The sequence below is a fragment of the Oncorhynchus mykiss genome, chromosome 8, assembly GCF_057628025.1.
Source record: "Oncorhynchus mykiss isolate SJ-2025 chromosome 8, ASM5762802v1, whole genome shotgun sequence".
Taxonomy (NCBI): domain Eukaryota; kingdom Metazoa; phylum Chordata; class Actinopteri; order Salmoniformes; family Salmonidae; genus Oncorhynchus; species Oncorhynchus mykiss.
Genome location: NC_143029.1, coordinates 68,206,312 through 68,221,232, shown reverse-complemented (window position 1 = coordinate 68,221,232; position 14,921 = coordinate 68,206,312). Strand labels below are relative to the sequence as shown.

The 14,921-nt window shown below is 46.6% G+C and overlaps 1 protein-coding gene across 6 annotated transcripts in view; it reads left to right on the top strand.

Annotated features, from left to right (window-relative positions):
- LOC110530391 (solute carrier family 12 member 7) overlaps window positions 1-14,921 on the top strand; it is a 52,626-nt gene that overhangs the window by 12,837 nt on the left and 24,868 nt on the right. For 2 of the 6 annotated variants that reach the window (XM_090182364.1, XM_021613397.3), the window contains exon 1: window positions 11,652-11,989. The exons of the other annotated variants lie outside the window; for them this stretch is intronic. In XM_090182364.1, coding sequence (XP_090038490.1) covers window positions 11,959-11,989 — 31 coding nt within the window. In that variant the 5' untranslated portion in view covers window positions 11,652-11,958. Of the gene's footprint in view, window positions 1-11,651; window positions 11,990-14,921 lie in introns of those variants that run through there. 6 annotated transcript variants of the gene reach the window in all.

The following is a 14,921-nucleotide window of genomic DNA, read 5'->3' as shown; positions in this document are numbered from 1 at the left end:
TTTGGCCCATTCCTCCTGACAGAGCTGGTGTAACTGAGTCAGGTTTGTAGGCCTCCTTGCTCTCAGATGCCTTTTCAGTTCTGCCCACAAATTATCTATATGATTGAGGTCAGGGCTTTGTGATGGCCACTCCAATACATTGACTTTGTTGTCCTTAAGCCATTTTGCCATAACTTTGGAAGTATGCTTGGGGTCATTGTTCATTTGGAAGACCCATTTGCGATCAAGCTTTAACTTCCTGACTGATGTCTTGAAATGTTGCTTCAATATATCCACATAATTTTCATACCTCATGAAGCCATCTATTTTGTGAAGTGCACCAGTCCCTCCTGCAGCAAAGCACCCCCACAAGATGATGATGCTACCCCCGTGCTTCACGCTTGGGATGGTGTTCTTCAGCTTGCAAGCATAATCATTTTTCCTCCTAACACAACAATGGTCATTATGGCCAAACAAACAGTTCTATTTTTGTTTCATCAGACCAGAGGGCATTTGTCCAAAAAAGTACAATCTTTGTCCCCATGTGCAATTGCAAACCGTAGTCTGGCTTTTTTATGACGGTTTTGGAGCAGTGGCTTCTTCCTTGCTGAGCGGCCTTTCAGGTTATGTCGATATTGGACATGTTTTACTGTGAATATAGATACTTTTGTTTCCTCCAGCATCTTCACAAGGTAATTTGCTGTTGTTCTGGGATTGATTTGCACTTTTTGCACCTAGGTACGTCCATCTCTAGGAGACAGAACGTGTCTCCTTCCTGAGCGGTATGACGGCTGCATGGTCCCCTGGTGTTATTACTTGCGTGCTATTGTTTGTACAGATGAACATGGGTGGTACCTTCAGGTGATTGGAAATTGCTAAGGATGAACCAGACTATTTTGGGCTGTTTTCTTTGAATTTTCCCATGATGTCAAGCAAAGAGGCACTGAGTTAGACGGTAGGCCTTGAAATACATCCACAGGTACACCTCCAATTGACTCAAATGATTTCAATTAGCCTATCAGAAGCTTATAAAGCCATGACATAATTTTCTGGAATTTTCCAAGCTGTTTAAAGGCACAGTCAACTTAGTGTATGTAAACTTCTGACCCACTGGAATTGTGATACAGTGAATTATAAGTGATATAATCTCTGTGTAAACAATTGTTGGAAAAAATACTTGTGTCATGCACAAAGTAGATGTCCTAACCAACTCCCAAAACTATAGTTTGTTAACAAGAAATTTGTGGAGTGGTTGGAAAACGAGTTTTAATGACTCCAACCTAAGTGTATGGTAACTTCTGACTTAAACTGTACACAGCTCATGTACAAAGCAGTTCAAGTTTACTGAGTGACTGATTCAGAACAGTAATATGTTCTGCTACAAGTTCAAATAACCAGACAAAGACATTTGCAGACCTTTTAGATTTTTTTTTACAATCATAAGCGGAAATATCAGGAGGAAAATGGTCCAATATAAAACACAATGTAATACACAGGTGAAAAGTATGATGAAAGGGGAAATAAGAGAAAAAAACACAAAGTAAACAGCAATAAATTACCTAACACCTTAACATGTGAATGAGAAAATAAGTAAATATAAAAAAAACATGCAAAATAACCCCAGTAAATTACCCACCACCTAAAGTGTAAATAAGAAAAAAGCTTTTGAGGGGTAGGGTGCTCTGTCTCACTCGAGAACAAATGGAGTGGGGATGCTCAGGAGTATTTCTGTCTGTAATAAAGCCCTTTTGTGTGGAAAAACGTATTCTGATTGGTTAGGCCTGGTTCCAAAGCCCACCCATGGCTGCGCCCCTGCCCAGTCATGTGAAATCCATAGATTAGGGCCTAATGAATATATTTCAATTGACTGATTTCCTTCTATGAACCGTAACTCAGTTGCGTTTATATTTTTGTTCAGTATACATCATGTCATATACATCATATCATATCATATCATATCATATCATATCACATCATATCATATACATCATGTCCCAAACAAACGGGAGACATTTATCAGAAGGAATACCACCCATGGCACTATGTCATAGATGGCCTTTTCTGGACACTGCTGCCAGTTTCTGTAACTCCTGATGGTGGGGGGGGGGGGCAATGCAAATAGTCTGGATGGCCATTTGATTAGATGTTCAGGAGTCTTATGGCTTGGGGATAGAAGCTGTTTATAAGCCTCTTGGAACTAGACTTGGCGCTCCGGTACCGTTTGCCATGCAGTAGCAGAGAGAACAGTCTATTACTAGGGTGGCTGGAGTCTTGAACAATTTTTAGGGCCTTCCTCTAACACCGCCTGGTATAGAGGTCCTGGATGGCAGGAAGCTTGGCCCCAGTGATGTACAGGGCCGTACGTACTACACTCTGTAGTGCCTTGTGGTCGGAGGCCGAGCAGTTGCCATACCAGGCTGTGATGCAACCCATCACGATGCTCTTGATGGTGCAGTTGTAGACCCTTTTGAGGATCTGAGGCATGATCTGACCCATGCCAAATATTTTCAGTCTCCTGAGCGGGAATAGGTTTTGTCGTGCCCTCTTCAGGACTGTCTTTGGCGTGGTGTATTCATGCATCTCAATAAACTATAACCTTAAAATGCATTTTTTTTCCTTGTACAGTTGTGTAGATAGATTCATCACTGATCCTACTTCCATCATCCATGTCAGACTTACTCCCATCTGAGCTACCTGCCATGGCTGCTTCATTCTCAGTACAGCTATGCACATCCACCAACCAAACGCATTACTGCGTTCACTTTCGAAACCGAATGTTATGATCCAACACAAAATACAAAAAATGTCAGTGTCCAAAATCAAATACGCAGTCCGAAGCGACCTCAAAGGAGCGTATTACAAGGAGTCGCCCCTTTTGTGATGAAAAACAACATTGCAATGCTATGCTACGCTCCGTGCCCTCCGTCTCTGTAGTGTGTGAATTGAGCTTAACACTCAATAATTAGCCTATACCCTTGGGGCATTCAACTGTTGTGTTATGAAGATCTGGGTTGAAGATATGCAGTATTTTGTTCTCAGTGAACCTACATTATGTTGGATATCTTGTTTACAGTAATTGAACATACTGGTAGTTGTTATGATATATTCTTATGGTGTTCTGCATGGTGTTACATGATACTGTTGTCATATGTCAGATAAGCGAATATCTGTCTTTACTGTAGACATGGTCTACTCAGCTGTACCTAATAGCTGTATGTCATGTGATCGGAGCAGATAACTCTAACAACATAGTTATTATTAAGTTATCTAGGTTATTCTGAGAAAGGAACCAGAGAGAATGGGAGTAAATTGAGACAACGTTTGTTTCCTAGGCCCTAGTGTTCCATTTCCCACAATCCCCTTATAATCCCCTTCCCCTCCAGGTTCCTATCCCAGATATTTAGTGGCGTACAGGATGTCAAAAGGTTATGACGCAAGTGGACTGTTGGAGCCCTTTTTGTGTGGAAATAGTCCTCCTTTCAGGAAAAGGATGTTTGTTTGTGATGCTTGAAAGCTCTCTATTAAACGTACAGTATGTTTCCCACATTGTTCTTCCATTCAGGAAAAACAGACTCAGTGTCAAGAGACAGTCATCCCTTTTTTCCATTTATCAATTGCACTTTGTCAAAGAGTTTGGTCATGAGGCCTTAACATGTATTCCAAAAAACATAAATTATAAAGACAGGGTGAGACCCAGATGCAGACACAGTGTAACGATGTACGCTAAGAGTCGGGAAGCAAGTTCAGGGAGTGAATACTTTTAATAAATAAATGAACAAAACAAAAAACACAAGCAGCGCACCGACATGAAACAGGAACAGAAACAATGACGACTGTGGAAAAAACCAAAGGGAGTGACATATATAGGGCAGGGAATCAAGGAGGTGATGGAGTCCAGGTGAGTGAGTCCAGGAGGTGATGGAGTCCAGGGTAGCCTAGTGGTTAGAGTGTTGGACTAGTAACCGGAAGGTTGCGAGTTCAAACCCCCGAGCTGACAAGGTCTGTCGTTCTGCCCCTGAACAGGCAGTTAACCCACTGTTCCCAGGCCGTCATTGAAAATAAGAATTTGTTCTTAACTGACTTGCCTGGTTAAATAAAGGTAAAATAAATTTTAAAAATGATGTGCAAATGCGCGTAACAATGGTTACATAAACCCAACGCGCGGGTCTCCGACCATGATGATGATCCAGGGGATCAGGAGCTGACCGGTTACCGTGTGGGAACCTATCAAACTGGCTGAGGCGCAGGAGCATGATGACAACCTAGAGCACCTGAAAGAGAGAGAGCATATGTGACACACAGGAGACAGATGGTTCGAGTCTCTGATATTTATTATGGGGCAGGCAATAGGCAGGTCGAGGACAGGCAGAATGCCAGAGTCCGAAAGGTACAGGGCGGCAGGCAGGCTCGAGGTCAGGGCAGGATGAATGGTCAGGCAGCCGGGCTAAGTGTCAGAACAAGCAGAAAAGGTCGGAACCGGGAGGGCTAAAAAACAACAAAACAAAACAAGAGCACAGCAAAAAAACATGCAAGTATGCTTGAAGAGACAAACTGGCAACAGAGAACTCCGGTATAAATAAGCTGGGGAAGATGGGCGACACCGGGAGGGGGTGGAGACAAGCACAAAGTGAAACAGATCAGGGTGTGACCGAAATAGGACAGCACTCTAGTCAAGAAACTGAAATTGACATATTTTTATTGCTGCCCAAACGTTTCAGGTATGAACCCTTCTTCAGCATGTAAGGCAATGGCAGTCAATGTCACAACAATACCACACAGGTGGGCATAACATGTATTCCAATATAAGGTCCATTGATTAATATGCGTGAATGAAACGGAATCAGAAAGGACATTGTAGGCTAATATGAGTGGTTTCAATATGTATTTATGACCTTTATTTAACAATCTTACTGGTGGATATAGGCCTAGAGGAGAATTACGTGTTTGAGAACTAGAAGCCCAAGTGAAGGTGCTAGCTGGCTGCAGTCCACATCGTCACACGTTCTCTCTATGACTTTTTCACCAACTGTTCATTTTTTTTTTTACTTTACCCCTAATTCTGTTACCGAATTTAGCATCTGCACTGTTATTTCAGTAAATGTTTTTTTTTTGTGTGTGTGTGTGTGTGGAAATTGTTAAAAGTAGTTGTTATGATGTGCTTCTCGGTGAGAGGTGTAGGAGTCAGGCGCAGGAGAGCAGGTATGTCTAAGAAGCGTAATTTAATAATATAGTCCACCAATACAAAACGGTAGAGACAAAAATCCCCAACATACGCTCCAACTACGCTCCACATACTCAGAAACTCCTGACATACAGCTATTAGGTACAGCTGAGTCGATCATGTCTAGAGGAACAAAACACAGTACCGACACTAAATACAGGTGCGTAACTGTGAAAACATCAAAATACGAACGAGCAACAAAAACCACAAGTCTAATCCCGCACGAACTAAGACAGGCAACAGGTTACCCTTATACAACACAGAATTAAACACAAATGAAACCAGGTGTGAAAGGATCACAGACAAAACAAACAGAAGAGGAAAAAGGGATTGGTGGCGGCTAGTAAACCGCCGAGCGCCGCCTGAACAGGGAGAGGAGATACCTTCGGTAGAAGTCGTGACAGCAGCTCCCGCAGCGCGCCGACGCCGGCCTCGAGGACGACCCGGAGGACGAGGCGCAGAGCGATCCGGATGGAGGCGGTGAAACTCTCTTAGCATAAGTGGATCCAGTATGTCCTCCACCGGCACCCAGCATCTCTCCTTCGGACCGTACCCCTCCTAATCCACGAGGTACTGAAGGCCCCCCACCCGACGCCTCGAGTCCAGTATGGACCGAACTGCATACGCCGGCCCCCCCGATGTCCAGGGGAAGGACCTCCCGCACCTCATCTTCTTGAAGCGGACCAGCCACCACCGGCCTGAGGAGAGACACATGAAACGAGGGGTTAATACGATAATAAGGGGGAGCTGTAACCTATAACACACCTCGTTTATTCTCCTCAGGACTTTAAACGGCACCACAAACCGCAGACCCAGCTTCCGGCAGGGCAGGTGGAGGGGCAGGTTTCGCCAGACCCGGTCCCCCGGTGCGAACACCGAGGCCTCGCTGCGGTGGCGGTCAGCACTTGTCTTCTGCCACCCTTCGCCCTGTTTAAGGTACCCGTGGGCGGCCTCCCAGGTCTCCCTTGAGCGTCTCACCCAATCGTCCACCACAGGAGCCTCGGTTTGTCTCTGATGCCATGGTGCCAGAACCGGCTGATAGCCCAACACACATTGGAAGGGCGACAGGTTCGTAGAAGAGTGGCGGAGTGAGTTCTGGGCCATCTCTGCCCAGGGGATGTACTCCCCTGGCAATACGACCGCAGAAACCTACCCACCATCCTGGTTCACTCTCTCCACCTGCCCATTACTCTCAGGGTGAAAACCTGAAGTAAGGCTGACCGAGACCCCCAAACGTTCCATGAATGCCTTCCACACCCTGGACGTGAACTGGGGACCCCGATCAGAAACAATGTCCTCAGGCACCCCGTAGTGCCGGAAGATGTGAGTAAACAGGGCCTCCGCCGTCTGTAGGGTCGTAGGGAGACCGGGCAAAGGGAGGAGATGACAAGACTTAGAAAACCAATCCACAACGACCAGGATCGTGGTGTTGCCCTGTGACGGTGGCAGATCGGTCAAGAAGTCAACCGACAGGCGAGACGAAGGCCGCTGTGGAACGGGAAGGGGTAACTTCCCTCTGGGCAGGTGCCTAGGAGCCTTGCACTGAGCACACACCGAGCAGGAGGCCATATAAACCCTCACGTCCTTGGCTAGGGTGGACCACCAGTACTTCCCACTAAGACATCACACCGTCCTACCGATCCCCGGGTGACCAGAGGAGGGGGACGTGTGAGCCCACCAAATTAGCCTGTCTCTTACCTCCAGCGGAACTTACACCCATCCAGCTGGACACTGTGGTGGCGTAGGCTCAACACGCAATGCTCGCTCGATGTCTGCGTCCACCTCCCACCTCACAGATGCCGCTAGACAAGAAGCCGGGAGGATGGGTGCAGGATCCGCTCCTCCGTGTCATCTAGTCGGGACAGTGCGTCTGCCTTAGTGTTCTGGGAGCCTGGTCTATAGGAGATGGTAAACCTAAATCGGGTGAAAAAAATGGCCCACCTTGCCTGACGAGTGGTCAGTCTCTTTGCTGCCCGAATGTACTGTAGATTCCGGTGGTCAGTCCAGGTGAGAAAAGGGTGTTGAGCCCCCTCAATGTCTACACACCTTCAGGGCCCTGACAACAGCCAGCAGCTCCCGATCCCCCACGTCATAGTTTCGCTCCGCCGAGCTGGGCTTCTGAGAAAAGAAAGCACAGGGGCGGAGCTTCGGTGGCGTACCCAGGCGCTGTGAGAGCACTGCAAAAGAGGGGTTCTGATGCGCCAGCAAGGGAGCCGAGGTAAAAAGAGCCTTCAGGCGACCAAAAGCCCTGTCCGCCTCAGCCGACAACCCCAGATGCACCGGCCCCCCCTTCAGCAGTGACGTAATGGGAGCAGCCACCTGCTCAAAACCCCGGATAAACCTCCAGTAGTAGTTGGCAAACCCTAAGAACCGCTGCACCTCTTTTACCGTGGTTGGAGTCGGCCAATTACGCACGGCTGCAATGCGGTCACACTCCATCACCAACCCCGATGTGGAAATGAGATACCCAAGGAAGGAGACGGCCTGTTGGAAGAACAAGCATTTCTCAGCCTTGATATACAGGTCATGCTCCAACAGTCGCCCAAGTACCCTGCGCACCAGAGACACATGCGCGTGTAGCGGAATAGACCAGACTATAATCGATGTAAACAACCACACCCTGCCCGTGCAGGTCCCGGAGAATCTCGTCTACAAAAGATTGGAAGACTGCTGGAGCATTCTTCAACCCGTACGGCATGACGGGGTACTCATAATGGCCAGATGTGGTACTAAACGCTGTCTTCCACTCATTTCTCTTCCGGATATGCACCAAGTTATATGCACTCCTGAGATCCAGTTTTGTGAAAAAACGTGCTCCGTGAAATGACTCAATCACCGTGGCAATGAGAGATAGCGGGGTAACTATACCCCACCATGATGAATTTTAGATCTCTATAGTCAATGCACGGACGCGGCCCTCCCTCCTTTTTCTTCACAAAAAAGAAACTCAAGGAGGCAGGTGAGATGGAGGGCCGAATGTACCCCTGCCCCAGAGATTCAGATATGTATGTCTCCATAGCCACCGTCTCATCCTGTGACAGGGGATACACGTGATTCCTGGGAAGTGTAGCGCCTACCAGGAGATTTATCGCACAATCCCCTCGTCGAGGAGTTTGTAATTGGGTCGCCCTCTTTTTACAGACGGCGGTAGCCAAATCAGCATATTCTGAGGGAATGCGCACAGTGGAGACTTGGTCTGGACTCTCCACCATCGTAGCACCGATGGAAACTCCTACACACCTGCCTGAGCACTCCTCTGACCACCCCTTTAGAGCCCTCTGTTGCCACGAAATCCTGGGGTTGTGACGGGCCAACCAGGGGATCCCCAGCACCACAGGAAATGCAGAAGAATCAATGAGGAAGAGACTAATTCTCTCCTCATGACCCTCCTGCGTGACCATGACCAGTGGAGCCGTAGCCTCCCTGATTAGCCCTGACTCTAATGGTCGGCTATCTAAGGCATGCACTGGGAAGGGTTTGTCAAGCTGAACAAGGGGGATCCCTAACCTATGCGCTAAACCACGGTCAATAAAATTCCCCGCCTCGCTTGAATCTACTAGCGCCTTTTGCCAGGAAGGAGGGGAAAATTCAGGAAAACCAATCAATACATACATGTGACCAACAGGGGGCTCTGGGTGAGCTTGGTGCCGACTCACCTGAAGTGTCCGAGCAGTACTCGGCCTGGTATCTCGACTCCCTGGAGGGCCCCCCCAGCACCGGTCAGCAGTGTGCCCTCTGCAACCACAGCTGGCACAGGAAAGGCCCCCTCCTCCGGTCGCCCTCGCTGCAGCACCTCCTAGCTCCATGGGCGTTGGAGTGGAGGAACTGGGGGATGGAACTAATAGAACTCGATCTGGACGTCCGCGGGCCGCCAGCAAGTTGTCCAACCGAATGGACATGTCAATCAGCTGGTCCAAGAAGAGGGTGGTGTCTCTACAGGCCAGCTCCCTACGGACGTCCTCATGCAAACTGCACCTATAGTGATCAATCAAGGCCCTGTCGTTTCATCCCACACCAGCGGCCAAGGTCCGGAACTCTAGAGCAAAGTCCTGAGCACTCCTCTTCTCCTGCCTCAGATGGAACAGCCGTTCACCCGCCGCTCGGCCCTCAGGTGGGTGATCGAACAAGGCCCGAAAGCGGCGGGTGAACTCTGGGTAGTGGTCCCTCGCCGAGTCAGGATCGTTCCATACCGCGTTGGCACACTCCAGGGCTTTACCTGAGAGGCAGGAGACAAGGGCGTTCACGCTCTCACCTCCCAAAGGAGCCGGATGAACGGTTGCCAGGTATAAGTCCATCTGGAGTAAGAACCCCTGGCACCCGGCCGCCGTCCCATCGTACTCCCTCCGGAGTGCGAGTTGAATCCCACTGGGCCCAGGCAATGAAGGAGAGGGTAGTGGTACTGGTTGGGTTGTGGCTGATGGAGGCGTGGGAAGGCCACCTCTCTCCCATCTTTCCATCGTTGCCATCACCTGATCCATTGCGGTACCCAGCCGGTGTAACACTGCTGTGTGGTGTTGAACGCGCTCCTCCATGGACACTGGGAGTGCGTCCGCTCCTGCTGACTCCATATCTGAAGCGTAATTTAATAATATAGTCCACAAATACAAAACGGTACAGACAAAAATCACAAAACTATGCTCCACATACTCAGAAACTCGTGCAACCGCACGGAGGAACAAAACACAGTACCGACACTAAATACATGTGCATAACTGTGAAAACATTCAAATACGAATGAGCAACAATAACCACAAGTCTAATCCCGCACGAACTAAGACCGGCAACAGGTTACCCTTATACAACACAGAATTAAACACAAATGAAACCAGGTGTGAAAGGATCACAGACAAAACAAACAGAAAAGGAAAAAGGGATTGGTGGCGGCTAGTAAACCGCCGAGCGCCGCCTGAACAGGGAGAGGAGATACCTTCGGTAGAAGTCGTGACAGTAGGGCTTATGCATATAGTTGTATGGTTGGTTTAACTTTACAATCATTGGTTTTGTTGTGGCATACATTTTAAAGTAAAATATCTGAGTCTCAGCGTCATTCCGTTACTGTGGAATTGCCCTTGCTAATGAAAGTGTGTCTGATCAAGTTACTGTAGCTGCAAAGAGTGTCAATAAGCTTTAATTCTGAACGCTTGAATCAGATCTCTGGTGAAACGGGGACCTCTTTTGGCAAGGCTTTTCATAGCGTGGCGTGTGGGATAGAGCTTTTCATTGAAACATAAGTAGTACCTCATCTGATAGTGTGCTGTGTCATTTGAAATATGGCATCAGATGTGCTAGTCATCACCACAGCAGACCTTTCAATGTCACTGTCAGACGCCCTTTCAGGTCCATGTTATTTATGTGCCAGACAACAACTCAGCAGTCTATTGACTTTGGTGTGGCTTGCACTTTTCACTTCCCAGAGGATCGGGTACACATGGATGGATTATTTCTCCACGTCCTCTGTCTCAGCTACTCCATAATGATTTCCATTTGAGCTGTTAAATGTAAAAAGTACAGAAGACTCGGATTATGTTTGAGGATTTTTGCGGCCTGTATACTGTTTACACACTTTTTATGCTAAGCTAATAGCTGAGTGGAATAAATGTGTCAAATCAAATTGTATTTGTCACACGTGTTTAGCAGATGTTATTGCGGATGTAGCGAAATTACTGTGTCTCTAGCTCTAACAGTGCAGTAATATCTAACAGTAATATCTAACAATTTCACAACAATACACACATCTAAAGTAAAGGAATGGAATTAAGGGTATTTAAATATTGGGCGAGCAATGTCAGAGCGGAATAGACTAAGATACAGTAGAATAGGATAGAATACAGTACATACATACAGTATATATGAGATGAGTAATGCAAAATATGTAAACATTATTAAAGTGACTAGTGTTCCATTATTAAAGTGGCCAGTGATTCCAAGTCTATGTATATAGGTCAGCAGCCTCTAATGTGCTAGTTATGGCTATTTAACAGAATTGAACAGTCTGATGACCTTGAGATAGAAGCTGTTTTTCTGTCTCTCGGTTCCAGTTTTGATGCACCTGTCCTGACCTCGTCTTGTGGATGATAGCTGGGTGAACAGGCCGTGGCTCACATGGTTGTTGTCCTTGATTATCTTTTTGGCCTTCCTGTGACATTGGGGGCTGTAGGTGTCCTGGCGGGCAGGTAGTGTGCCCCCGGTGATGCATTGGGCAGACCACACTACCCTCTGGAGAGCCCTGCGGTTGCGGGTGGTGCAGTTGCTGTACCAAGCGGTGATACAACATGACAGGATTCTCTCAATTGTGCGTGTGTGCGCGCGCGCGTGTGTGTGTGTGTGTAGGGTCATGCTCTGTAAGCTCATTGAGCTGTGTTTCAGGGCACATAATTAAAGTAGCTAAAGCTGCACCCTCCCCCTCCCTTCCCCTCTCTACACCTCTCCCTCCTCTACCCCTCCCTCCAGTGAGTGGATGAGGGGTCAGGAGCGCAAGGGCTGATGCTGCTCCACTGCCTCCAGACAGGACAAAGAAAGGATGTCCACAACTCTGGAGCAGCTGATTCCCAGGGCACCAAAGACACGTTAATCAAATCTGCTACAGAAAGCTACCTAGCGCAGAACAGACAGACATTCATAGAGAACTGTGTTACACAGATTCAAGTCAACTCAGTTGAAGGGGGGCTAGGCAGAGCAGACTGAGGTCTGTAACTACTGAGGTTTCCAGTAGCATACTGGAAGAGTGTTGTGGACCCCAGCTGCACCTCCCCCCTGGTATGGAGCGTGGGGAGGGTTCACGACGATCAGGTGAGCTCATTTGTGTGATAAACCCTATGAAATAATCAGGCTAGACATATTTGCATTTTCACAATCTGGTCTGTAGTAAGAATTTTGCTCATGACCACAGCTGTTTGTCTTGTTGTGGAAGCTTTGGTTATGCCATCATCATGTATGTGTTTGTTAGGTCTGTCCTTGTGTATTGTACTGTAGTTGTTAGTCTGTGATACGTATATCTGCGTTTGCATTAGTGCTGGGGGGACCGAGGGTTAAATATAGGGATTTGATATCTCTCTCTGTCTCTGTGTCTGTGCGTCTTACCTTCAGGCTCAGGTGTGCTAGGCTAGGCAGCTTATGAATCTGCCACTGTGGAGGCTTAACGAGTTATAAACAGCTCTCATTGTCATTTATTATCATAGAGGCCGCACCACTTCACTTCACACTACCTGATGAGATTGTGTCGTTGTGTGGACAGATTTTTCAACATTTGGGTGGCTTTAAATAGTGAAAATGTCTGTTAAATCAGCCAAATGGTTAATATTTGAGCGAGAGAGATTTTGTCTACATTGGAGTTAAATTAAGATATTCCTAGTGTCTGAGATTCTTACCTTGAAGTTATTCACTTAAGCCAACGGCAAAATGTGTTATTATCATACAATTTGGCAAGTGCTTCTACTGTATGTTCAGCTCTGTTCATCTCTGTCAACAGAACAAACATACTGTAAATCAATAGGATTATCTCCCAGAATTAATGCATAAACCTGAACCTATCCACCTCCCTAGATTGACACAGTGTCAGCTCCCCTCTAATTTATTGATGTAGCCTGATAGAACTGGTACCTGCGCCTTCCCTGTGTCTGGAATGAACAGAGCAGATGGAGATGGATGGTTCTACAAATGCCCTCGTCTTATCTTCGGAAGACTGGCTGGCTTTCCTTAGCCTACTGTAAAATGTCCTGGCTGTCTGTCAATTGTATTTAGTGTGCTAGTTTTGGTTTGCCAAACTCATGTCATTAGAAACAGCGACTGTGGAAAGAGACTACCCACTGGAAACAAACTGTTTGAATCAACATTGTTTCAACGTAATTTGTCAACGTATTGTGATGTGGAATCTCTACCTGGAAAAAATATATTGGATTCGAACCACAGGATTATGTCATCATTGTAACCAATCTTTAGCATGGACAAACCTTGTAAAATATGTTGAATTTTAACCTTTGAAACAATGTCAGATCTTCAACATTATATCCACAATATGTATATCATCACTTTTGCTATACAGTAAATAGCCTAATAACTTGTCGTCACGTTAACAAATTATGTTGGATTCACGTCTCCAACTAAACCCAAAATAAAAGTTAAAGAATAGGATTAAGCCATTGGCTCAGATTAAATTATCCAAGCATTATACATGGTATGACCAAAAGTATGTGGACAACATCTCATTCCAACATCATGGGCATTAATATGGAATTGGTTTCCCCTTTGCTGCTATAACAGCCTGCACTGTTCTGAGAAGGCTTTCCACTCGATGATGGAACATTGGAAAGGGCCTTCCCCAAACTGTTACCACAAAGTTGGAAGAACATAATCGTCTAGAATGTCATTGTATGCTGCAGTATTAACATTTCCCTTTACTGGAACTAAGGGCCCTAGCCTGAATCATAAAAAACAGCCCCAGACCATTATTCCTCCTCCACAAAACTTTACAGTTGGAATAATGCATTCGGGCAGGTAGCGTTCTCCTGGCATCCGCCAAACCCAAATTTGTCCGTCGGACTGCCAGATGGTGAAGCGTGATTCATCACTCCAGAGAACGCGTTTCCTCTGCTCCAGAGTCCTATGGCAGGGAGCTTTACACCACTCCAGCCGACGCTTGTCATTGCGCATGGTGAACTTAGGCTTGTGTGCGGCTGCTCAGCCATGGAAAGACATTTCATGAAGCTCCTGACGATCAGTTATTGCGCTGACTCCTAGTGAGTGTTGCTACCGAGGACAGATGATTTTTATGCTCTTCAGCACTCGACGGTCCTGTTTTATGAGCTTGTGTGGCCGACCACTTTGCGGCTGAGCCTTTGTTGCTCCTATATATTTCCACTTCACAATAACAGCACTTACAGTTGACCGCGGCAGCTCTAGCGGGGCCGAAATTTGACAAACTGACTTGTTGGAAAGGTGGTATCCTATGACGGTGCCACGTTGAAAGTCATGGAGTTCTTCGGTAAGGCGGTTCTACTGCCAATGTTTCACTATGAAGATCGCATGGCTGTGTGCTCGATTTTATACACGTGTCAGCAATGGATGTGGCTGAAATAGCCGAATCCACTAATTTGAAGGGTTGTCTACTGTAACTATAAATGTCTTCTTATGCAATCATAGAAACCGTGCATGTCTGTGGAGATCTTCACAATTGCTATAATAATCTGTGCAGAATCTCGAACAGCATTGATCACTTGCACTAGGTAATTTTTATATAATCTCAACTGCAATCCAGGTCATTTGGACGTTGTAACGTATGCGCTTGGAGTCAGGAAGAAAGTGCCGAAGGTGAGTTTAATGATGAGAGACGGCAGATAAACAAAACAGGAGACTCATACTGACCAAAACCAACACGGCCTGATGACTGAGGCTACTGAGGGTTAACTAAAGGGAGAGTCAAGGTGTGTCACGCCCTGGTCTTAGTATTCTGTGTTCTCTTTATTATTTTGGTTAGGCCAGGGTGTGACATGGGTGATTTATGTGGTTTGTTTTGTCTAGGGGTTTTGTAGTTTATGGGATTGTGTTTAGTTAAGTAGTCTAGGAAAGTCTATGGTTGCCTAGAGTGGTTCTCAATCAGAGGCAGGTGTTTATCGTTGTCTCTGATTGGGAACCATATTTAGGCAGCCATATTCTTTGAGTGTTTCGTGGGTGATTGTTCCTGTCTCTGTGTTTGTTGCACCAGATAGGGCTGTTTTGGTTTTTC